The sequence below is a fragment of the Lytechinus variegatus genome, chromosome 12, assembly GCF_018143015.1.
Source record: "Lytechinus variegatus isolate NC3 chromosome 12, Lvar_3.0, whole genome shotgun sequence".
Taxonomy (NCBI): domain Eukaryota; kingdom Metazoa; phylum Echinodermata; class Echinoidea; order Temnopleuroida; family Toxopneustidae; genus Lytechinus; species Lytechinus variegatus.
The window spans coordinates 20,140,655-20,167,341 of record NC_054751.1 but is presented as its reverse complement, the minus strand read 5'-3'; the positions used below and the strand labels follow the sequence as shown (position 1 = coordinate 20,167,341).

Genomic DNA, 26,687 nt, shown 5'->3' with positions numbered 1-26,687 from the left:
GTGGGGGGGGGATTTATTTGATCATGCTTAGATGGAAATATCAGTCCCTCTCTCTTTCTCTCTCTCTCCCTCTCTCCCTCTCTATCTCACACTATCCCTCTCTCTCTCTCCCTCTCACTATCTCCTTCTCTGTATTACACTATCCCTCTCTCACTCTCTCTCGAACACTCTCCCGCTACTCTAACACAATTTACTAGCAACAAGAAGTGAGCTCCCTGATGAAAACCAACAGCGATTCTTGGTCATCATCAACTCACTTTTACTGACAAAACTAAGGGGAAAAAGTAGCCAAAGTGCAAAAATTCATCATAATTTCATCGGTCAGATATGGCCATTGTCTTACATCGTCTACCCAGGTGTCCATGCTTTATTTTATTGATTTATGATGAAGTTAATGACACAATATCAGAGCTTATCTGTAATCTTTCATTGAATTTGTACACAGAGCCAATCGCGGTCAGCGCACTTGCCCACCGCAGCAATGGCGTCGCCGATAGAGGGCCAAATACATAAACCGGCCGTGAAATTGGTCTATACGCTTACGCGTCTTTACGGAGATTTCTTTTTAACAAAAAGGACAATACTCTCATATTTTTTGGAGGCTTCATCGAATCTTTTCAAGCATCATTTCAAAGGCAATATTAGTCAAGAAAAGTCTTATGAAATACTCTCTGATTGTACAGGAACAACGTTAAGGTGTTATTCTCAATAAATATATAATTTTTCTTCATTTTCATGTCACCATTTGGGGTTAATTCACCCAGAAATATTGGTGAAATCAACGTCGCAGAGATAAAATAGCCTCTACCCTCTTTTAAGTTTATTTCATTTTTGTCTTGAAAGTAACATGGGCGTAAGCACATCATCTGCGTTGCAATGGCCAGATACGCGATGGGTATGTGTACGCAGGCATTGTTCTGTTGCGTATCATCTGTAGATACGCAAGATAAAATTTATACGCAAGATAAAATTGTAAATTTTATCTCGGAGATAAAATGTCATCTCAGAATACCAATTTCATTTTAAGAGATAAAATAAAATATTTTAAAGATAAAATGACCTCAGAATACCGCCCCAGGGCATTTTCAAATGTTGTGGTTTTTCGTTAATCTCTTTTTATGATTTGCACAGCTCGACAACACTTTTTTTTCTGTTTAGTTCTGTTGAGCTAACTCCCGTAGGCAGAAAAAGAACTTAAAACCCCGTTTATATGTAATTGGTTATATACAAGTTTAGCATTGTTTTTTACGGGAAATTAATTCCAGTTTTATCAGTTGCATCAATGCCTTGCTGGTATATAACCAATTACATATGAACTTTTTTGTTCTTTTGTTCTTTCTTTTTTTTCTACATCAGATTAATCAGTTATAGTGGCTGGCCATTTTACAGACGACAGAAATTACCCTTTGGTCTTTTTGGTTAAAGTGAAGATCAGTGGCGTAACTACGAAGGCATGGGGACACGTACCCCCCCCCCCCATCGGCTGGCAAATATACCAATGAAAACGAGGAAAAGGAGAAAGGAAGAGAAACGTGGTGGGGAAAGAGGAAGTTAAATTGTTAATTATAATGTTAAAATGTTAAAAATTATTTTCCGTCCTTAAGGATGAAATTATCACAAAAAATTAACAAATGCTTTCTACTTTTATTATTATTTTATTTTTATATGGGTTATACCATTTCACCCATTTCACAACCTCTGAGTCTTATTTAGTCAGATCAGGCCGGCCTGCGCGTTTCCGTTTTACACCCTGGCGAAGGCATTTTCCGGAAAAGTAGCCAAAAAGCGACTAGTGAAGAGTCTACGTCTACGTTTGTTTACATTATCAGATGGGCGCGCGATCCAAAGTCCGCACCGAAGTTATCCGCAGAACATACCGTACTTGCAAATGCAGCTGAGCTTATACTTTCCAGGTTCAATACGAAGGTTTGCCTTGATCATTTGCCTTGCCGAGTCTGTCTTTCTCTCTATCTGTCTATATATCTATCTCTCAAATTCTATCTCTATCTATGTAACTGCAGTATCTATCTATCTAATAATCTTCTCTGTCTCTCTCATTCTTTATCTAACATCTATCTATCTCAAATTCTCTATCTCTCTCTATCCATCCATCTGTCTGTCTTTCTCTATTTCTCTCTCTCTACCTACCTATGTAACTACAGTATCTATCTGTTACTTTGTCGCTCTACTCTCTCATTCTTGATCCATCTGACATCTATCTCTCAAATTCTCTATCTATATCTCTCTATCCATCTATCTATCTATCCATCTGTCTGTCTTTCTCTATTTCTCTCTATCTATATATCTATTTTTTTAACTAGAGTATCTATCTATCTGTTAATTTGTTAATAATCTTCTCTGTCTCTCTCATTCTTTAATTATCTATTTAATATCTCTCTCTATCTATCCATCTGTCTGTCTTTCTCTTATTCTCTCTATCTATTTTAACTTATCTATCTGTTAATTTGTTAATATTCTTTGTCTCTCTCCCTCTATCTATCTAACATCTATCTATCTCTCATCTAGCTATCCATCTGTCTGTCTTTCTATATTTCTCTATATCTATATATCTATCTATGTATCTATCTGTTAATTTGTCTATCTTCTCTTTCTCTCTCATTCTTTATCTTTCTATCTATCTGTCTCTCAAATTCTCTATCTCTCTCCTTCTCTAGCATCTGTCTGTCTTTTTTCTCTCTTTCTCTTTGTCCGTCCTTATTTCTATCTACAACATCTCTCCCCCTCTATCTATCTATCCTTCTCTCTCTCTTTCTCTCTCTCCCTCTATATATCGACCTCTCACTGTCTCTCCCCCTCTCTCTATCTATCCATCCATCTCTCCCTCTTTCTCTCTCTTTCTATCTATCCACCTCTCTCTCTCTCTCTCTATTTCTATCTATCTGTCTATCTTGTCTCTATCTATTTATCAGTCTTCTATATCTATCTTTCGGCAGCTTCTAAGTGTATCAATCCATCAAACTTCAATTTGTCTTTCCATTATAAGTATCTGTTTATTTTGATTTTGTCTGTCATTCTATTCATTTAGTTAATTTATTTTTAGAAAAAAACTATCATAAACAACGCGACTGCAAAAGCATGTTCGGATTTCACTCCTGACTGCCGCTCTCTCTGTACATGAAGTGCCGAGGAACTCTGAGCTCTGATCAGTAACTGTGCAAATTGCATGCGGTGGTGGACTCGCCTGTGTCGCACGCTGCATGCAACCAGCGACGTGTGTAGACTCTTCACTAGTCGCTTTTTGGCTACTTTTCCGGAAAATGCCTTCGCCAGGGTGTAAAACGGAAACGCGCGGCCGGCCATGGACGCTGGGGCTGCGAAAAAGACTAGACGTTGGCAGCTGGCAGTTAACATGGAAACGTACTCGTACTAAAACTTTGCTTGGACCGTGGCTCTGCCTCTGCCTTTGGTTTGGTTAAAGAACATCAGCTGTTGCTCAATATTTTTATGCTGTAAGTTACTTTATGTATAGATGTATGGTTATTGAATTGGATGCACGGAAGTTCCTGTTGTATAAATCTTTATGTTCATGTTACTCAGTTTGTTTTTTCTCGATAAAAATTAATAGCAGTCCCATGTGCTTTGTTTTGTGTAACGTTAGGCCTTAACGTCAGTGACAATGCAATGGCAATGCACATATAAATTTTTTCCAACTTGACTGCCCCAACAAGACTAGAGTAAGGCGTTGCATAGGGAGGTCGAAAATTGATGGCTAGTTTTATAGTTTTCCATTAGATCTTGATCTATTCTTTTGCTTTATTTAGCATGTTTATCTATCAAATATCCTGGTGCAGCAATGACAATGTTGAATCCTAGGCTGTACTGTAGTTTCCAGACAGAGATGCCAAGTTCAAAGACCAGCTACTACTATGCGTGAGATTGTCTGTGAATCTGAGTGAGATCACAGACATTGTGTACAATGTTTATGGGGATAGGCTGTGATAGATGCGTGAGACAGAGATTTGAGGGGATGAACAAGAGTCCAAAATGCTTGAGTCTCACGCATAATGCGTGAGACTTAGTTGGTAGCTCTGAGTTTCACACCGGCTAGACCAAAAGTAAAACAAAGCTTCAGTCTCTTTATTTTGGTTGTTCCACTGAACTGCGTTGGCTCACTCAAAATCAAGCCATAAAAGTCGTGTGTTGTTCTGGGATCGCAGCACAAGCGACTAGTGCTGCCGCCGAACCGAACGGAAGTTCGCCGAACTTGGCACTTCCGAACCGGACCGAACCAAACACAAAAGCCTGGTTCGGAAGTTCGGTAAAAAAAAAAATGTTAACATGCAATGCGTAAGTGTGATGACTACATACTAGATTTAAGTATAAAATTGAACAAAAAAATATTGGTTAGTGATTGTGCACAAAGAGAATTCCACTCAATATATTTTTAAAATCCACTATGATAGCTCCCATCACGTCTTTGATTGAACTGTTATCAACTTAAGAATATTTTATTAACATAAATATATTTTTTCTTGATAAAATGAGGGGACATTTTGAAGCTTAACTCGGTATGAAAGTGTGGTGTAATTACGTAATGCCATAATCGATCGTGATCGTAATCGGACCTAATCATTTTGTATTTAATATTAAAAGAAAAAGAACCAGCCATAAATTCATTCCTCGTAAATGACAAAGTACGACAGTTTCGGTCTCGTGTTTGATTAAATTTTTATCATTTTCAATTTTTTTATAAACATGAATATATTTTTTTCCTTATAAAATGTGGGGACTTTTTAAGCTTAACTCAGTTAAAAAGTGTAGTTGAATTACGTATTGCTGTAATCGGACGTGCATTATTTTGTATTTAAAAAAAAGAAAAAGACAAATCAATTCCTTGTGACTGACAAAGTAATGGTAAAGTATATATATTCCACCTTCTGAAATTTCCATATTAATATAAAAGATAAATAAATAAATAAGAGATGAAGGAATGAGGGTGAAAAACAGAAAATATAAAAATTCAAACCAAATCAACGCATGTTCCCTGATCGATGTTCCGGAAATGGTTGGTAAGGAAAGTTGAAACAGGAAGTCCAAACAACCTGCTCTCGGTTGCTATTATACAGGTAAAATTCGTATTCCGAACTTGAAACGTTTTTCCATTGTCAATATTTTCTTAAAAGTGGTTTAATCTGGTCAATTACTGAAAATGAAATGATAAATTATCAGTTCCGTCTTAGTTCTGACGATCAACGCCGGGTGATTTCACAACACTAAAATACAGTGTAGTCCCATGTACTCATTTTCGTGTTGGAAATATGTTTGAAGTCACGTAGCGTCGATCTTTCTGGACAAAGAATGGACTGATATTTTATCTTTTTAAATTAATTCATTGACCAGATTTCACCACTTTTGAAAATAGGGACTTTCTAAAACACTCATATTCTTTGGAATGTGAATTTTACCGGTATAATAACAGTTGAGTGGAGGTTGTAAGTCTACTGTTTCGACATTCCCGATCAACACTTTCCAATTTGAGAAGCTGCGTTGGCAATGACATCGTAATTAGGCCTGGGACGATTGTCATTTTCACCATTTGATTATTTCCTGAAAAAATAATCGAATGATTCGATTGTTCGTTGGGGAATCTTTTTAGTCACAATAGGTGACCTAATTTATGGTGACCCCCCCCCATGAAGAAATCTCCATCAAAGTCACATGTTTAGCATAAATGAAAGTAGGCCCTTTTCCCTCGTTTCCATGATTTTTATATCAAAAGAAACATGAAATGAGATTAAATCTTTCAGTATATTGTTCCAATGATAATCTTTCCTAAATCAATGCTGTTACTCTGGCATCATGCATACATCCCTCCAAGTGCCACACCCCTTCATATGAATGAATCAGCCCAGATCAGCCCAAAGACGTAAACAACTCATTCATGAAGTATTCTTTGAGATTGACCCCAGGTGGAGCATTTCACTTGAAAAATTTTATCCCTTGCCCACACCATTTCTCCGCCCCCACTTGTGGCACTGTCCACGATGCTACACATGTATTTAAAAAAAAAATATGTTGCAAAATATTTCATTTGAAATACCTTCAAAATTACGATTTTTTTATCATTTGAACCTACATGTATAACTGGGTCTATTTTTGGAGACTAGTCGAGAAAGTACTGGGGAAGACAGGCGCATGTTGGAATGTCGTTTTCATTGTGTGAGGGGGATATAAAAAGGTTGCATTGTTTTGAAACATGAAAGGAATTGTCCGGCTCCCACCCTATCTTTCTCTCTCTCTCTCTCTGTCCCTCTCACACACACACACACACACACAGATGGGGGAGGGTTCAATTCATTTCTGAAGTCATGACCTTTCCTGATAAGGGAACCACTGCCTTCTTTGTTTCCCAAAGTTTCATTGGCTATCCGAAGGTCCAATCAGCTCAAGTGAGCTGGTCGTGTGTTTACTTATTGTTTTGTGCACGCAGACAATGACTTATTTTGTGTATCGACGGCAAGGTCGGGTGGGATTAAAATTTTCGGAGCGCTTTCATGTTGGTGTGTAACTGTGAATGTGATACAATCATTGATCATTTTTGAAAAATTACCTCGGTAACATTATAATTTTTAAACCTGTATGAAGTATTCAAAAACCGTTGTCATCGTTGTTTTCTTGTTTTTGTTATTATTACTTGGGTATTCGAGTTATCCCAATGTCATAATCAGGATCTACCGAACATTCGATTAGTGTAAATTTTTCTAATTTTTTTTTTCGATTGGTGATTGGCGGCATGCCAATCGAACCATTCGATCAATCGATGTTTACTCCCAGGCCTAATCGTAATCGATCATGATCAAGCTACTTGAAATAATCATGAAAAAAATATTCTGATCTTTGTAATTCTGTTTCTGTCCTGATTCATTATCAATATTTTTTCTCTTTTTTTAATTTTCATTTTAAAAAATGAAAGTAGAAATGACTTATTTTTTGTTTAAAGATTAAAACAAAAGAAAGTTCAATTTTCATAACTATTCTTTTTAGAAACAAAATTTATTATAAATATATGACAGATCATGCTGGAGATCACTTGTTTGTGGGTCGGCGATCTTTATTTTTTTATATGTTAAATATAATTTGGCATTTATTGCCGAACCCCGAACCGAGCCAAAGTTCGGAAAAAAATTGCCGAACCGAACCCGAACATGCCGCCTGACTTGCAGCACTACAAGCGACCCACTAGTTAGAAATCCACTGCCAAACGCGGTTCATGGTGCGAGGTTAGTATACTAATACTAACCTCGCAATACATGTGAGTGGGCCAATATGCCCACCGCACCGCTTTTCCGAATCGGGAATGGTTGTATTTCGGCATCCATCTGGACGTCATTCAAATCTCAGACTCGGTCAGACATCACTTTGGCTTTGCAGTAATTTTGATATTGACTGAAGTGAAGTTAGCAAACAAAATCATATAAAAATGCGGTGCACAAACAGGTGACCTGCCACAGCCGCAGGCAGATTGGTCACTAACTTCAGTCCATATCAAAACTAAGGCGAAGCCACTAGTTCACTGCAACCATCCTGCCTTTGGGGAATCTAATGTATATCTATGGTATGCCAAATGTAGTACCCAGCACACACTTCAAAGGTTAATTACAATATCACTTTTGTAATAAAAAATACTAATTTCCATACAGTTGCAATTTATTTTTCATTAGTGACTTGGGGATAATATTTTTATTTACCAGAGTGCTCAAAAACCTGAATTTTATCTTATTTTTGTATACGCCCTCTATTGGCGGAAAGTAAAATGTCAAGAAAATGTTCATTTCTATTTTTAATTTAGAAAAAAAGAATTCAATTTACTTGACAACCAATTTAACGATGACTAGCTGTAATGGGAACTGGCAGTTTAAGCATTTATCCCCAATAACAAGTGAAAATAAGCCAACATTGCCAACCTTATTTCACCACACACAGGGAGTCGTAATAAGAGGTCAAGGTCAGATCATAACCTTGTTCATTGAGTGAGTGGGCGAAGCCAAGCATATCAAGCAAAGCGATGTCTGAATGAGTGGTGTATCTGTCGAGTCAGATTTTTTCAAACTGAACTGTCAAGGAATCTTGAAGATCACAATCCTGAAGTTTACCTGTGGCAACAATCTGCCTACCGTACATGTATATTCAGTGCCCTGACTGTGTGTTCTGTGTGGTAAAGTACAGTAAATGTATTACCCGTGCAAGTTTGTCTAATTTATGGGATTCACTCCTTCAATTTGTCTGGTTGATGATAGGTAGATCTTGGCAACTGTTGAATTAAGGATACTCTTGATAAAAGTATATGATGCACCAAGTTAGATATTACAATGGGGTTCTCAACTATTATTTAGGCCCTACTGAATTTAAATGTAACACATTATTTGACAGAATGTTTTCATTCCTTGATATTCAGACAGACAAGATGGCAGGGGAGGAAGAGAATGGTGAGAATGGCTTCATCATAGATTCTGCCAGGCTCTCTACAGATGGCACAACAGAGGATGGTGGTGATGTCACCGAAGAGGAAGGAGGTAACAGGGTAGACACTAAGACGATGAGTTCTCACAGCAAGGAAGTAGAAATGATCCTCAAGTCAGCCAAAGCGGTTCAAGCCATCGCAGTGGACCTGAGCAAGAAAGGATTGGTTAAGATACCCGAGGAGCTTTATGGCATGGATCATGTTGAGGTCAGTATACTTGTCAGGGAAAAAATGACAAGGGGGTTCGGGGCGAATTTTACCTCCCCAAAGAGCCCTGGAAAAGAATTAAGAGTCCCCTGATAATCCCCATAGGTTTCATTGTAAACTAGAATACCATAGCAAAATTGGGATGGTGAGCTCAAAACATAGCCTTGAAAAGAAATTAGTCTTTCCCTGTTATACTCACTACCAAAATATACTGTTTCACATTCATGTAATATATAGGTAGGTTTGCAAAGTTGATACTTAGTTCAGGATAACAGAAGTTCCAGGCCATTAAAATACATGTTAATGGTACGATTATGATATGCTGCTATATTCTAAACTATCACCCTTGAAGTTGAAGTTCACCTTGATGTCATTTGTTTTTAATGAACAAAGAAAAAGAGAAACATGAATAAATGGTTTGATGAAAATTCATCAAAGAATAATATTGTTGATTTTTAAGTTTTGAAATGTTAACTTTTCTCATTCAACCAGATCCTCAATGTACCTGTGATAAAAATACCCCATGATCAATTTTCTCAAGTAATTGGAAAAGATTTCATTGTTACCTTCATTATTTCATCAGACATATTATTTTGTACATTTTTCTACATTTCCAGTCGTCATGAGCCTTTAGTAAAAAGGAATTAATTGATTTTTTATATGACATATGGGACAGCTGCTTGCATATAATGTCACACAATAATACTTTGAAAATTCATAATTTTTTCGTATTCTGTTGTGGATTTTCACATACCTAACATTCATTGATATGTTTCTTTTGATTTTCTGCTTTGATAAAAACCAAATCTTATGTCAGGAGGAACTTCCCCTTCAACAACTCAAGAGGTCACCCGAAAACTTATAGGGGATCGTAATAGTATTATTTATTTTTTATTTTTTGCAGATTGGATTATAAGCGTTTTCGTCAATTGATTAAAAAGTGATTGATGGAATAGCTAGTCACATTCCTTCAATTTTGATATTTTGAGAGCAAGGCCAACTTTTTGTATCGTACCTTTCTACATGTGTATTACAGCACAAGTGGGGGGGGGGGGCACAACAAATCTCCAAGTCAATTTAGAGGAAAGGCCATCAAGGTTGGTCATCAGTGCATCCACAGCTTTCTTTATATGACCTTGAAATAATTGAATCCCTGGGGGGTGTTTCATGAAGCTGTTCGTAAAGTTACGCACAACTTTACGCACGACTGGAACATGTTCATAGGACATAAATCAATGACATAAGGATATCACATACCACAAGAAATGATCACCAGTCGTGCGTAAAGTCATTTGTATCTTACGAACAGCTTTATGAAACACCCCCTGTTGTCACTCCTCACTAGGTACCCATCAAAGATACATCCAAAAACATGAATAAGTGAATATCTAATAAACCAGTTTATTGAATAAAGCATTAAATAATACAAATTTAATAGTTAATAGGCCTATATATCAAATTTCATTACAGTCCTGTGATTCACATCTTAAAAGATCTAAATTTCAATTCCAGTGATCACATTTTTGTGAGATGACTGGTAAATGTAGAGAGGTTTTCTCTATTAAACACAGGTTTTTCTGTACTCCACATTTGATTCTTCTTGTTCTCTGTACAGTTCCTGTATTTAGAGGGGAACCTTCTGCAGAATATTCCACCTGAACTATTTGAGGAGGTAGTGAATGTCAAATGGCTGGATCTCAGGAATAATAATATACATCACCTTCCTCCTGAGATCGGCTGCCATCGGTGAGTTGAACTTGGTATTGGTGGCAATTGTAGGCTACTCTGCAGAGTTTTCTTTTGATTTATTGAGTTATTTGCATATCCAGGGAACCTTTGGCATTGATGAAAACAATTGTTTGGGGTTTTTTAGGGCCATGCATACAGAATCTGTATGATATCACATAGCAAAATAGTTGGAAGCAAAAAAATAAATGTACCTGAAACAGACATGAACGAGTGAATAAATTGTAGAAAGATAATGATAATAATAATGATATTTATTATACAAAAATAATAATATTTAGTATTTATGAGGCAACAATTTCTAGTGGCATACTCTAGATTACCTAAAGATAAAAGCCAAAGTTATCAAAGACCTACGTGTACACATGTTCCCTGAACATCTCACCTATTGACACAAGATATGTAGTGCAGAGTAAACTTTTGTCTTTTTTCTCATCTGTTTCTTTGACTGTCTGCCACTTTGTTGCAAATTTCTAACATTTGTTATCAATTTCATGAGAGAGAACCATGTTAAAGTCAGAGGAGCAAGCTTTAGAATTTTGCCATTGAAGTAATATCTGTTGTTAGTTATTACTGATACCTTTTATTAAACGAAAATCAGTTATTTGAATTTTTGACTTGATAGTATGAAATGGGGATTTTCCTACCCCCCCCCCTCCCCTTTTAATGACTTATGGATGTGCAGCTTCCATTTGCTTCTTTATATTATCTTTATTTTGTGATTAATAGAAAGATGATAATAGAAAGTGTAAGGAATTCATTTGTAAAGTTCATGTTCATGTTTCAATTATGATGCAGGTGCTTGAAGACTCTATTACTGGAAGGGAATCGCATATCAGAGCTACCACCAGAAATGGGTTAGATATTCTATTTGAATTGAATCACCATTGAGAATTTTTGTATTTTAATTATGGTGATGTGGATGATGATGATGGCAATGATTATGATGCTCATTAAAAAAATCCATGTTTTATAGTTTGATTTTGAAATTTGAAACATAAATACTCCAAAATTAGTGTTGCCCAATTGATCGTGGGCCAGGCAGCCACTGTGTATCACTAAAGTGACGTTGGTCTATCCCTTAAAGTAACTGAACGCCAATCAGGGAAACAAACTCCCATCTTTTAATGTCTTTTGGTCTAACACGTCTTGGATTTGAACTCCTGATCATGATGATCATCATCATGATAATAATGAAGAGGATCACGATAGTGATAATAATGATGATGTTGTTGATGGCATTCTGCACTCTTTCTGTGTAATGTTATTTGATGCCTTATCCAATCAGCTGTTATTCAAGTTTGTAACATAATTTCTTTTTGATTTCCCTGTTTGCATGGTGAGACAATAATTTTGACATGTATATCATGTTAAGTTAATGATTTTAATGATCATTTTCCTTCAGGTCAAGTGAAGTCTCTGACTGGCCTTAATCTCCGGGGTAACCCTATTGAGTTTCCACCTCAGAAGACGATAGAAAAAGGAGTAAAAGAGATACTACGCTACCTAAGAGAGGCGATGGCTATAAGGGGTCGAAGGCTTCAGTCGGCTGGTAAAGTTATTCCACATGCTTCTTATATTTAAAAAAGTTTACAAAGGACAATTTGACTACAAAAATTAGCTGAATTAAAGCAACAGGATGACATTGTTCTAAGTGTGTTTAATGATCACAAGATATAATTTGACTCAAAATTTTTATACGCCCGTCTCGACTGGACGTATTATGGTATCACGCTTGGTGTCCGTCCGTTAACTTTTCCTTGTAAATGCAATAACTTCAGTTTAACTTAACCTAGGCTCATATAATTTGGTGTGAATGATACTAGCATGGATCCCAGGAAGCCTTTTGATTTTGAGGTCGAAGGTAAAGATGACAGTGACATGTTTTCATCTTTCACTTCTGAAATTCGTGTGAACACGATAACTCCAGTTTAACTTAACCTAGGCTCATGTAATTTGGTGTGTATGATACTAGAATGGATCCAAGGAAGCCTATTGATATTGAGGTCAGACAGTCAAAGGTGAAGTCACCACCTTCCACTTTTCTTGCTTGACCAATAACTCCATTTTCCGCTTTACAGGCCAGCATATTATGTGCTCGCCTTAGCAACACTCTTGTTTAGTCTTCATTTCACTGCAATGATTACATGAAAATTTGAAGATCTCTTTGTAAATCTTGTCATTTCAGAACTGCGAATTGAGGACCTGAACCTAAGTGATGCTGCTTCTCATTCCTCTGGGAGTGAGAATGAATATGAGCCAAAGAATCGCCTTGACCCTTCCGAGCGTCTCAATCACATTCAGTCATCCAGCAGACTGTCTATCCGGTCGAGTATGAGCAATACGTCGGATCTAGAGTTTCCCCGGCCCAAGTCTGTCTCGCTGCACAAACACATGACATATGAGGAGTATAGACAGCTTCAGTACCAGAAGTTCAAGAGAGCCGGGGCGTTAGGGGTTCTCGGGAAAGACAAGTATGTAGCTTTTTGTTCAATTGAAATAATAATCAAATGAAGTAGTTAAAAAGTGTATAATGCAAGAGAGAATTTGATCAGATTTTCCTTAGGTATTGAAAGCGCAATGATTGTTATGTTAACCAACATGACACTTTTTATATTTTTTTATTACAATTAACTGAATGATGTATCCACTATTTGGGGAATATAGACAGAAACATACATTTTTGAAAAAATGATGTGTAACAAATCATTTTTTTTCTTCAAATTTTGCAAGTCCCAATTCCAACATACTCTAATCTATCATCTCTCCAAGCTCTAATTTGCTCCTTCAAATGGTTTGCAGTCTCTAAGCAAAATATGAAATTAGTATGAAAATAAAAAGAAACACAATTTTTAAATTCACTTTCAATTCAAATGATGGGTTAAGTAACTTCACAACAGTTTTACAAGCAATAATGAGGATATGAGTGAAATGTTTATACTTATGAGTGATTAACAAATGGTGTACCGTAAACCACATCAGCAATTAACAAATGATTCTTTTGCTCATGAATCATAGTGAGTATAGAAAAAGATTTTACAGAATCAATACTCTCATTAACAAAAAAACCCTCAAAATATTAGCATGCGTTGCATTTTCTAGATAAGTTTCATCGTTATTTATTTTGTACTCTGGTAAATAATTGAAGATTTATAGGAATAATTTGTCTTTCATCCCATCCCCTTTCTAACTTTACAAACCGACTTAATATTGCCTAATCCCACCCCTTGCCCTGTTCACATTCAATTATTAATCCGGTGCTCCGATCCTATTATGAAACCAATATAAGAGTGAAACATAAGCAGTGTAAATGATATGAATCATTAGAATACTCATAAACGATGGATGTGTGACCTAATATTTACTATGGGTTTGTATCAATTTAGTCAATTAGCAGATGGTCTTATACTCGGTTCTTCTGATACTAGATCAGCTAAACCCACTTGATTTACTATCACTTTGATCAAATGGTCCTATTTCCACTTTGTCTAATTACATTTTCACACTTTGTCAAAAGAAAATTTGGTTTTCATCTAATCATATAAACTAAATGGCATTAGACCAAGTGGATATCCAATAGCCCAAACTGACAATTAAACAAAAATGATTTATGAGCTAAGTGTCAATTGGACCAAGTGGTTGATAGACAAACTGGTTGTAAACAAAGCATATTTAGACCATGTGGGATGTAGCCAAATGGAAAGTAGACCAAGTGGGTTTAGACCATAAGGGATGTAGCCAAATGGAAAGTAGACCAAGTGGCAATATCCCATTCCTATATCATGGTGTGCATAGTTTAGACCATAATGGATGTGGCCAAATGGAAAGTAGACCAAGCGGGTTTAGACCAAGTGGCAATATCCCTTTCCTATATCAAGGTATGCATTGTTTAGACCATAATGGATGTGGCCAAATGGAAAGTAGACCAAGTGGGTTTTGACCAAGTGGCAATATCCCTTTCCTATATCATGGTGTGCATTGTTTAGACCAAGCGGGTTAAGACCAAGTGGCAATATCCCTTTCCTATATCAGGTTGTGCATTGTTTAGACCATAAGGGATGTGGCCAAATGGAAAGTAGACCAAGTGGCAATATCCCTTTCCTATATCATGGTGTGCATTGTTTAGACCAAGCGGGTTTAGACCAAGTGGCAATATCCCTTTCCTATATCATGGTGTGCATTCCGAATTCCCCATTTTCTTTGGTGCATGTGTACATTAATCTGATTTCCTTATTTACCCCAGCATGAGACAAATATCATCAGGAAGAAGGTATGGTTCTTTTTTCACCATCAATTACATGTTTATTTTATAATGACTAACATATTACACGCTTGAGGATTATTGTTTTCAAGAATAGGGTCTTCAGACAACACCTTTCAAATCTCTTCTTTGATTGCACTTAATCAGAATGCTCATATAGATTTAGAGCTTATCACAAGCTGTATTATTTAAATAAATAGGGAGACAATCTTTGATATTGTTGCATTATGAAAGCAGTTCATCCTGTTCAAACTCACAACTAGTATCACCTCACTCTTCTTTTTTTCAATGGAAATGCTTTATTGCTTGGGATGAAGTCAAGTTTGATGTTGAAAGCTGGTTCTGGTGTAAGGGCACCAGGTACACCATCACACCTGAAATGAAACTGGTGTTTGGTGCTTCTTGCATTTGGTGATTGCCGTTTTGGTGTTGAAAGTTTGATTTTAAAATGGTTTCTGTGTTAGGGCAAAACTAACACCAGCCACATGACACCTGAAATAAAGTTAGTGTTAAATGTTAATTGCTTTGGATGATTTCAAGTTTGGTGTTGGAAACTGGTTTCAGTAAGGGCAAAACTAGCAGCACAGAACCTGATGGGATTATTATATTTTCTGTACATTCTATGTTATAGTCTTATTGGTAGTTTCGCACTCTCAGCACCAACACCTCATTTGATATTAGCCTGTCAACACAACAGTAATAATGGAGGATTCTGGGTGTATGTATGTGTGTTTGTTTGGCATTTGCATCATTTAAGCACTATCACATTCTTGATTTTTTTGTCAGACTTTAATTAGAATAGCAAATATTTTTTTTATTCAAGAATAAAATGATGCTACAATTTTTTTTTGGTTTGAGAATGATAAAAACTGAATGCTTTCTACTTTTTCTAATTTGTGAAATTTCTGTGCCAAACTGCAAATATTCTGTATTTATGTTGTAATCGACAATGGAGTGATCTGACTTTTTTAGTTTGCTGTTCAATATTTGCTCCATCTATCATTTCATGAAATGAATGATATCAAGCATGGTTGGCAAAGATAGGGTTGTGATCAATCGTGAATCAAATTCATAAATCTGGGCCCCGTAACACAAAGGTTAGTGATTAATCGCTAATTTGAAAGAACAATTCTGATTGGTTCCTAGTCCGTCTACTAAGGAAAATGTGCATACAACGATGATCTTGATAGGCCAGTTCATTTACAGATTAATTGCTAACCTTTGTATTACGGGACCCTAGTAACCTATAAAACTGCTTGCTGAATCATGTTTAGCTAGAACGCACTTTAAGCATTGGTAACTCTGATCTCTTGTTTCTACATGTATATCATGTGTGCTGTGTTCATTTTGAGGAATATCTCTACATGTTTCATTTCATCATCTTATACTGTTTTCAGTAACTCATGATTTTTGGGTCCGTACCAGGCCCGCGCTAAAATAGTCCGCACCAAGCGATAAAAAATGCTTTCAGTAACTATAGCAGAGCCGCGCCACTTTTACGATCACCCATTCAAAAACTCGGGCACGTAAGGGCAAACTGTCATGGTAGCTGAACACGCCATATACAGAGCGGAAGTGCTCCGTATTCGCTGAATATTCGCGCGGTAAATTTGATGTACACGCGATGCGGAGGCACAGCCAGAATTGTGTGACCTTTGACCGTGTGAGGAATTTTGGCCGGGGCCTGGTGCTGCTATCCGTTCATAAACTCTTTGGTCGGCGCCTGGTGCGGGCCTGGCGCTGGTCTGGTGCTGATAAAAGCAGCACCAAAATAGCCCGGGCCTGGCGCGGGCTATTTTGGCCCGCGCCATTCATAAACTCAAAATTTTACGACTTAGCCTGGGCCTGGCCCGGGCCGGCAAGTTACTGAAAGGGGTATTAACGATATATGACTAATGGGGTGTTGCAAGAAACTTGCAATTAATCGCAAGTATAATTTGGTCCCTAAATTAATCATATGTCTTGCAGTTACTTGCAAATTAGTGATTGATTGCTAATCTGCTCCTTGAAACAAGAAGTTTAATCCGATTTGCTACAGCTTATATTGATCTATCAGTTGTAAAATTGCAACAGAATGTTTGCAGTTAATCGCAAATATTTTCTTGCAACACCCCCTAAGACATCACCATAGTCTTCTTCATAGCGACTTTCCAAGAATCACCTCTATTTTTTCCACTCCAAGTCAAAGCTAACACCAGGTCCCCATCTTACAAAGAGTTACAATTGATCCAATCAATCATAACTGTATGGAAATCCATCAGTATCATAATTTTTTCTACAGGAAATTTGCAAAATGTCCTTTGTAAACACAAGCAAACACACCAAATTGTTAAGGAAATAAGGAATTTATGAATATATGTCACATCTAAAATATTTTGAACCAACATGCATTTTAGATGTGGGTGTTGCTGGCTTTCCATAATTGAGGTTGATCAGATCAATTGAAACTCTTTATAAGACAGGGATGCAGTCAAGGCAATATTTTGCCGGCCTTTAGAGGCTTCAGTCCAAGTCACGTGTACCAATTCCGTAGGAGAATGGTTTCTCTGACGGCCTTGTGACTCAGAAGTAGCGGCCTCGAGTACATCCCTGGCTAGCGCTAATCTCTCCATCAAATCAGCTTCCTCTGAACTGGAGAAAACCATATAAATTTTGTGTGGGCTGACATATCCTTATTTTATTATACTTGTTTAAAATATTTTTTTTTTTTTGCTCAAACATATATCAAATATATTTAACTTTGGAAGTAATGTAATAATATATAGAGCATCAAATAGAAAGAAAAACAAACTTCCATCTAACATCATAGTGAATGATCTTAAAGGTCAAGTCCACCTCAGAAAAATGTTGATTTGAATCAATAGAGAAAAATCAGACAAGCACAATGCTGAAAATTTCATCAAAATCGGATGTAAAATAAGAAAGTTATGACATTTCAAAGTTTCGCTTATTTTCAACAAAATAGTTATATGAACGAGCCAGTTACATCCAAATGAGAGAGTCGATGATGTCACTCACTCACTATTTCTTTTGTTTTTTATTGTTTGAATTATACAATATTTCAATTTTTACGAATTTGACTATTAGGACCTCCTTGCCTGAAGCACAAAATGTTAAAATAATGGAATTCCATGTGTTCAGTGAGGAATGAAACTTCATTTCACATGACAATGACGAGAAAATAAAAATATTTCATATTTCATATAATAAATTACAAAAGAAATAGTGAGTGAGTGGTGTCATCAACTCTCTCATTTGGATGTAACTGGCTCGTTCATATAACTATTTTGTTGAAAATAAGCGAAACTTTAAAATGCCATAACTTTCTTATTTTACATCCGATTTTGATGAAATTTTCAGTGTTATGCTTGTTGAATTTTTCTCTTTTTATTCAAATCAAGTTTTTGTTGGGGTGGACTTGTCTTTTAACCAAGGCTCCATTTCATAAAGAGTTACAACTTTGTGAACTATATGGTAATTATCATCGTGACAGGGTTCATTAAAATCAAGGATTCCATTGTAATTACAGTCAAACCTGTCTTAGTGGTCACCTGTCTATAGTGGCCACCTGCTTATAGTGACCACTTAAAATTACCCCACAAGAAATTCATGTGTTGTAGACCCTGTCTATACTCATTTTGCATCCCTCGTTCAATATCCCTCCCTCTGTAGCGGCCACTAAAAATCAGCTTCATCGCAACTTAGGACTATGACAGTAGTTTGATAGCTAGTCTTTGCACTTGCAGATGCATCTTAACACATATTCTTTTGAAATATTAGTTATACAATCAACATAGATAGCGGATTCAAATAGATACATGAATGCAATATTAAAAATATATACTGTGCATGTGTATCCAGTATATTGTACAGTATCTGCAATACATGGTAAATCCAAGATGGCCACTGTACCTGTCTACAGTGGCCACTATACACAGGTTTGACTGTATGTACAATAGAATAATTGTGTTTATGAAACTGGGTCCTGAATCTATCATAACTTTGTCAATTCTAATAGATTTCTACCAACTTTGGGGTTTTTCACAGGAGAAAAAAGAAACAGAAGCAGAAGAAGATTCACCCTCCTCCCATTGACCCAGTGCAAGCCAAGATGGCGGAAGAGAGACGACTGGCCAAGCTGGCTCAGCTCAAACAGAAACAGCTTGTGATGGAACAGAAAAGAAAGTAGGTCATTGATTTAGGGTCTTCTTTGAAGGATATGATTGATTTCTCATGGGCTCTATTCTGAAGTACAGTTTAACTTAGAGTATGGTCAGAGTCAGTGCTAAGATTATGGGGCGCCAAAATTGATGAAACTTTGTTTACTCTGTAGATTCTTATGCTCATTTAACTCTTTCCTCATGGTTATGGTGAAGAAAACTGATTTGCATATTCCCAGTCAGTAATGAAAGATTTGAATGTCAAATGTGATGTTAAACTAATCTACTATTTGAGATTTGTGAACATTTGGCTTCCTATATTTAGATCAAAATTAAATATTTATCTTATTCAGAGTTAAGAATATGGGCACATGAATCCTGATTTATTGATGTCTTTAAAAACCTTAACCGTTTGGTAATTGTTATTATATCGTCGCACGCACCACGAACCGTCCTCTCTGCGCACTTCGATACGGAAGTTAGTTTTGCAGAAAACGCATTTAAAGAAAAGCTTTTTAAAACCAGCAAAAAGTGCACCTACAAGAAAAGCAAATTATTTGCCGTCGTCTTCGTTCGATAGTTTAGGTTCCAAAGTTTCATCCTGTATCTTTATATTTTCTTGAAGTGAATTATTTACCCCACCACAGTGGGCATGGTAACAGAGAGGACGGTTCGTGGTGAAATCGCGAGGTTTGATAGCGCACTGTATCTATTCCACGAGGACGGTCCGTGGTGCGGGCGACGATTATTATAGAGCGATTTTCCTGCCATTCAATGCACTGGTGTGATACTCATTATTTCATTACAAAGATCAAACATGATTCCAATGAGATATCAAGATATCTCTCCATATGGACAAGCAAGCTATACACCAGGTGGGTGTTTCTTAAAGCTGTTCGTAAAGTTACGCACAACTTTACGCCCAACTGGAACATGATCTTAGGTGCGAAGTGAGTGACATAGGGATAGTGTGGCACAAGAAAGGTCACCAGCCGTGCATAAAGTCTTGCGTAACTTTACAAACAGCTTAATGAAACACCCACCAGGATGCAATGGTATTCATTAGACCATTATAGGTTATGTATTTCAATTTAAGTATGCTGAGAGCTAATTTGAATGATGCATGGTCTTAAAGCAACAAGCATGAACTTAGCACCCTTTGCTAAAACTGTACATTTATTCCCTGATCTTTTTCAGTGAAAGCATTGAAATATGCATTAATGTTTAAAAAATAATTTGCAAAGTTCTTTTTTTTTAGGGGGAGGGGGCTGTCAAAGGGCCAACGCTTCACCAGAGTGTTAGTGACTTTTTGAATAAAAATTCCTTTACATTGTAAAATTTTTATGAAATTCAACCTTGGCTTTTGATACCACCATATTCAACTTATTATTGAAAGTAATATTTTGAGAAAAATTGTTAATAATGACTGCCGTCCTCTTCATCATAATCTTTATCAACATCATCATCATTATCCTTGTTATCTTTTATCATTAGTATCATCATTGCCATAACCGCCATCATCATCATCATTTAATTTAGACAATCACCAATATTATCATCGCCACCATCCTTACCATCATCATCATAATCATCATTTTTTTCTCTTCCACATCAGCATTATGATCATCACCGCTTAGGTTGTCGTCACCCTCTAATTCTCTTTTACATTCTTTCTTTGGTTTCTATGGTAACAGAGACCAGCAGCTCTTGGAAGACTGGAGGCAGGAGACGAAAGATATGCAGCGGAAGCATTACATCAGGGCTGTTAAAAATGCTCAGCAAGGTAAGTTGGTCATCTTGTAGTTTTATGGGGGTGGGGGATGGTTTCGACAGGAGATACAAAGGTCACAAGTTCAAACCCTCATATATTGCTAAATCATTCCTACAATATACCTTTGTACTAATGTACACCAAACAATTAAGCAAATTTTCAAATCATGCTCTTCTTTATTATAGTAGTGTATGCATGTAGTCATATAAGTGTGCAAAATAACAGACCATAATTCATTTCAATTTTCCTTTATATGAAAACAAACATTTAAGTCTCTTTTTTCTTTTTATTTCATTAACAGCGTAATGCATGTACATGTATAATTAATTAACCTACATAATTTAAATATATTTCCTGTTTCATGCCCAACATTAATTCCCTAGTTTCTCAATTATTTCATTAACAACATGCATGTGTAATTAACCTACTTGATGCATCTCATAGCTATAGACTAAAAAATTTCCGTAATAGATCGCAACTGTCTCTGATTTATAAATCAATGTTTTCATTTGTATATCTGTATGTCTTTATGTTTGCGATTTACCCCTTTTAGATTTTCCCTATCTCTCTCATTTTGATTACATTGGTTTACTTAGGTCTTGGATGGAAACAGGGTAATCTGAATTTCTGATGCTGCTTTTCTTTTTTTTTCTTATTAACAAGTTAACATTTTGTTGCTGTTCTAATTATTATAAACTTGACAAATTTTGGAACATACAAGTGTACAAATTTAAGACGAATGGTCTTTGTCTCGCCTGCATAGCATAGCAAGACTATAGGTGCCGCTTTTTCTGATGGCGACAGCAGCGTCATCAACATTGGAATCTCAACCAAGGTTAAGTTTCTGAAATGTCATCATAACTTAGAAAGTATATAGACCTAGTTCATGAAACTTGTACATAAGGTTAATCAAGTATCACTGAAGATCCTGCCTGAGTTTCAGGTCACATGACCAAGGTCAAAGGTCATTTACTAGGGTCAATGAACTTGGATAATGTTGGGAGGTATTTGTGGAATTTTCATCATAACTTTAAAAATTTATGGATCTAGTTCATGAAACTTGGACATAAATAGTAACCATGTATCCCTGAATATTCTGTGCACATTTCAGTTCACATGACCAATATCAAAGGTCATTTAATGAGCTGTGGCTGTGTTGGTGGATATTTGTTAAATGGGCATCTTAAGTCAGAAAGTTTAAGGATCTAGTACACATGCAGTTCATGAAACATAGACATGAGGGTAATCAAGTATGTTTTGCACACTTCTTAGGTAACATGATCATGGTCAAAGGTCATCTTGGGTCAATGGACATAGTATTTTTATTTTCATATGAGTGTTTTCTTTTGTGAATAATTATTCAATAGCTGTTTTCAAAGTCAGCACTACTGCTATATTGAATTACGTAATGCAGGCGAGACTGCTGGGGTGTTCCACTTGTTATGTTCTGCAGTCAATTATTATTATATTCTAGGTTGCATATTGAATTGGATACCAGCCCATTCTTTAATTAAAAAAAACATAGAAAACTTTCCCTGCATGATGTATACGATATCAGTTGAGTTTTGCTATAGCTGCAGCATGTGTAACCTAGTAATTACTGTGATTTTCTAACATTTCTTGAAGTTCGCAAAGTGAGGAGCTATAATTTAGGTTTGTCATATTTGCACATTCTTGTCGGATAGATGTTGAATATTTAAACATCAGTTGGCTAATAATTGATACTTTCTCAAATCTGTGCACTTTCCAAACTTGGTATCAGGGTTTTATCAGCCATTCAGCAACCAGATACGCCTGTTTTGATGTTTTGTTTGGAATTATTTGATAATCAAATTTTATTTTTTTATAATAATAGTTCCAACTTTTTAGTTCCATCATGTTTTTTTTTTCACCTTTTCACTGAATTTGATTGTTGCATAGTTTTTTTTATCACTGAGTGATGGTGAGACTGAGTTGATATTTTTTTATCATTATTGTTGTAATAATTTGTCATTCCTAATTATTTAATTTTTTTTACGTTACTGTCATTGCTACCAATACTATTATTGTTGTTGATAATATTGAATGTGTCGATTCAACTAAGTGATTGCGGAGAAGCAGTAACTGTGTCATCGCAGTATTGGCAGAAATATGCCCGTGTTACACATTATGGGTATTAATCTCTGCAATAAAAGTTGAGTTTTATAGGAGAGCTCAAGTCTTTGTGTGGTTGATGTGAAAGGGGTGGAGTGGGGGGGGGGGGGGGATTTGCACTTTGACACTTGCCCCCTGCATTTTTTTTTTCATTTTTTTCACTGCAATGCACTTTACAATTTTGAATTGAACTTTTTCTTTGCGACAGATGCAATAAAAAATATTGCATTTACTTCAGGTGGGTGTTTCATAAAGCTGTTCGTAAGTTAAGAGTGACTTTAAGAATGACTGGTGAACCTTTTTTACACGCTATGTAATCACCAACAAATATTTAAATGGTGAATATGATTTATCAATGACCCCCCAGGTTTTAAGTTACACGTCAAAATTGTCTTGTCATTGTATTTTGACAGTTCACAACATGGCATGTCAGATATATATATTTTTTTCATTTCAGGGCCCCGTCTTACAAAGAGTTACAATTGATCCGATCAATCTCAAATATATGGAAAAACATCATTGTCATAATTTTTTCTTTAGGCAATTTGCTCAATGTCCTTTGAAAACAAAGAGAAGCCATACTGATTTGTCAAGAAAACAGTGTATGTATGAATATAGGTCATTTCTACAAAATATTTTGAACAAACATGTATGTTATAGATATTGATGTTGCTGGCTTTCCATAGTTGTGATCGATCGGACCAATCGCAACTCTTTGTAAGACAGGACCCTGGTTACAGGCAAGCTATCTAAATCACTTGTAATCCGAGTATTTCATGTAAATGAAGAATTGGCACTGCAGGCAGGAGGATAACCATATCCCCCATGATTTTTTAAAGTAATGAAAAATAACAATTAGAGACGGGGAAAAGAAAAGGATAAAAAAGGAAGAAGGTGTGGAAAGAAGAAGATGTAGGATGTGTTACTTCACATTTTTTTTCATTTTGAAAATATATCAAACTTGTTTTGAGGTCATATCCCCCCAATAGACACAGTCTCATGCTGCCTTGTCTTAAAATGAAGTTAACCTCATTCAACTGTCCCTCAACATTTGAAAGTATTTTGACATTCACTTTAGTTAAAATATTTTGCAACTAAAACTCATCGCATCATGAAACATGATTTTTATGTGTTTATTATAATATTAGCTGCAATATTCGTCCTGCAGGTAGCACACCATCTTCCCTGTAAATTTTTTAGTATGATCAATGGTTTCATGTATGTGTCTTACCACATTTTGTTGTTTATTTACTGTGGAAGGGAAGTAAACCATTTACATTTATTCGCACGTGTATTTAATCATTCATTTCAAAATAATCAATTGAAAACCTACGTTTTCAGTTATTCTTGTTTTCATTCATCTTGTATTTTTAGGTTTTGTTGTTGACCCTGAACTGAAGATGCCATACGATACGAACCCAAATTATATGAAAATGATGAATAGAGAGGATATGATCAAGGTCAGTAGGAAAATCTCTCCTAAAGCTTCTCAACTTCTAATATATTAGTTTTATAAATGCAATTATATCTATTGTTTACCCAGGGTAGCCTTTTCAGTGATTTAACCACTGCTTCTCTTGAACCTACTAGAACCGCATTATTTGAACCCATATTACAGTTTTATTTTTATATATTTTTTAAATGTATTCATGTACAGCAAGGGAAGTTAGAGAAGTGAACATTTTTTGCAGGGTAAGGAATGAGTGAACAAAGTTCCTGAGAAAATTTTAATGTATGCCTAGAGTTCAATAATTGTCTTACATGTACAGTTGTACCCAAAAGTTAGTGAACTCCACCACAAAATGCACTCCTTCATTCTGTATTCCAGGGGGGGGGCCACTTACATGGACATTTACGAGTGGATACCATGCGCGACCAAAAAACATGTAAAAAGATGTCTTTTTCAAGATAGGGCACGTTACGTACGTAGCGTGGTAAGGGTGTCAAAAGCACCAAAATAATGAAAAAAGGGTATCTATTTCGCTAGGAAAGCTTTAGGGTCAAATTTGCGGGGATGATAAAACAATTAAAATGTTTTATAAAAATATAAAAGATATGCTTTTTGCCCTAACACTACGTGTTTAGTGCGCAAGGTGTGGAAGGTGGGGCCGTATAAACCAAATGGTGTGTAAAGGTAAAACCGCAACGACTGACGGACCCATGACAGCATTGCTGTACTTGTTTAGGGATTCATTTCACGGAATAGAGAATCATTTTGCTTCCAATACTTGTTAAGGGTAGGGTTTCAAATGCCAATACTTGTTTAGGGTATGGAAAATACGTGTTTAGGGTGCTTTTCGAGACCCCATGATTGCGCATGGTATCCACTCGTCAAAGGAAGTGCCCCCCCCCCCCCCGCTCTGTATATTGCTTGTAGAACAAACATCATAGGATGTAATATTTTATCACATGACTTCACAAATAAATATCTATAACATGGCAGAAATTGAAACTTTTGGTATGCTCATTTTCTGGTGGGGTTCTGTAACTTTGGGGCACCACTGTATGTGAGGATGCATAACTTTCTGTTTTTCTTTGATTACAGGTGGAAGTCAAGAATAAGCATGAAGCATTGAAGAATATGATCACCCCTGATGAACAAAGAAGAATAGACCAAACCAAGTAAGTGCTTCTTCTCTCATTTGTTTCAAGTAGGCACATGATATGATTCAATATACCAGGTATCATGTATATTTTTTTTTACTAAAATGTTTTTACATTCAAACTGGTTTCGGTGAGAATCCTAGACTTGATGATTTATTTATGTTCCTTTCAGGCGATAAAAATGAACAGAATAGAAGTAATTTTCTGTGATTTTGACCAGTTTCCCCTATAATTCCTTCTGACTTCTGTCTTTGCAGTTTTAATAGTATTTTTTTTAATTCAAATCACACAAGGCATGGGTTATACAGTTACTTGACCATACACTTTAACATTTGGGAGCTTAGGTCTTATGTTGTGATTGGGACAAAGAATAGGTTTTAGTACATGTAGATTTTAATTCTGCATTGAGTTTTCTGATGATAAGGTAAGATAAAGCACACCTGTCAACCCTGAAATACAAGAAAGTGGGGGAAAATTGGGAGACAGTCTAAAATAGGGACATTAGACAAAATTTTGTCTTGCCTGAAAATTGAAATCTTAACCGAGATTTCAATGTTGACGATGCTGCTGCTGCCACTGTTGGAAATACGATGCCTATATGACTCGCTTCTGTTATGCAGGGGAGACAAAAATTCCACATTACCTGTCTGTTGATCTGTGTATGTTGAAAGATTCTGTTAAAGTTCTTCCTTGATATTTTTCAAGACAACTGCCAAGCTTATGGAAATAATCCTTTAGTCGTAAATAAACTTGTGATATTTATTCATGGAGTTCTCTGTAAAAGCAGTAATAGACAGATATACACATGATGCATACAAATTCACATAATTATTATTATGAAATATGAGCAAAAACTAGATGTTTATAATGCATGTGCATGCAAAGTCTTTGTTTCAGCTTGCTTGCAAAATGGCCATACACCCCAATGCAAACTCTGATTTTGTTTTCTTCTTCAAAGGATGGAACGAGATAGGCAGCTGATCAATAAGATTAAAGAACACACTCAGAGAGTACAAGAAAGAAAATCAAGACCTCGAGGAAACCCAACAATGGAGAAAGAAGCAGCGCAAAAAGATTTAGCAGAGGTAAGAGATGCTAGGTAATCAGTATAAGTGTAAGATTTGGGGGTAAGGATTGGTATCAATTATTATTTGTTTGGCGTCACCTGTGCCTGGGAGGCGAAAAGCGAACTGAATCACTATGACCCACAGGTCTCTCTTCCCGATATAACTGATTGGGGGAAATGCAGGTGGACCACTACACCCGGGGTTTCCCCCTACTCTTATACGAAGAGTGCAGTGGGTTCTTAACGTGCAAAGGTGG

The 26,687-nt window shown here is 36.2% G+C and overlaps 1 protein-coding gene across 6 annotated transcripts in view; it reads left to right on the top strand.

The window, feature by feature from the left end:
* The first annotated feature begins 3,337 nt into the window (after window positions 1-3,337).
* Window positions 3,338-26,687, top strand: part of LOC121425729 (leucine-rich repeat-containing protein 27-like) — a 39,361-nt gene continuing 16,011 nt past the window's right edge. For 2 of the 6 annotated variants that reach the window (XM_041621896.1, XM_041621899.1), the window contains exons 1-13: window positions 3,338-3,470; window positions 8,417-8,689; window positions 10,305-10,435; window positions 11,234-11,292; window positions 11,841-11,987; window positions 12,624-12,909; window positions 14,679-14,705; window positions 18,744-18,881; window positions 20,551-20,639; window positions 21,224-21,241; window positions 24,135-24,220; window positions 25,306-25,382; window positions 26,323-26,449. In XM_041621896.1, the coding sequence (XP_041477830.1) occupies window positions 8,426-8,689; window positions 10,305-10,435; window positions 11,234-11,292; window positions 11,841-11,987; window positions 12,624-12,909; window positions 14,679-14,705; window positions 18,744-18,881; window positions 20,551-20,639; window positions 21,224-21,241; window positions 24,135-24,220; window positions 25,306-25,382; window positions 26,323-26,449 (1,449 nt within the window). In that variant the 5' untranslated portion in view covers window positions 3,338-3,470; window positions 8,417-8,425. Of the gene's footprint in view, window positions 3,471-8,416; window positions 8,690-10,304; window positions 10,436-11,233; window positions 11,293-11,840; window positions 11,988-12,623; window positions 12,910-14,678; window positions 14,706-18,743; window positions 18,882-20,550; window positions 20,640-21,223; window positions 21,242-24,134; window positions 24,221-25,305; window positions 25,387-26,322; window positions 26,450-26,687 lie in introns of those variants that run through there. The other 4 variants (XM_041621898.1, XM_041621900.1, XM_041621897.1 and 1 more) reach the window with 4 other exon arrangements.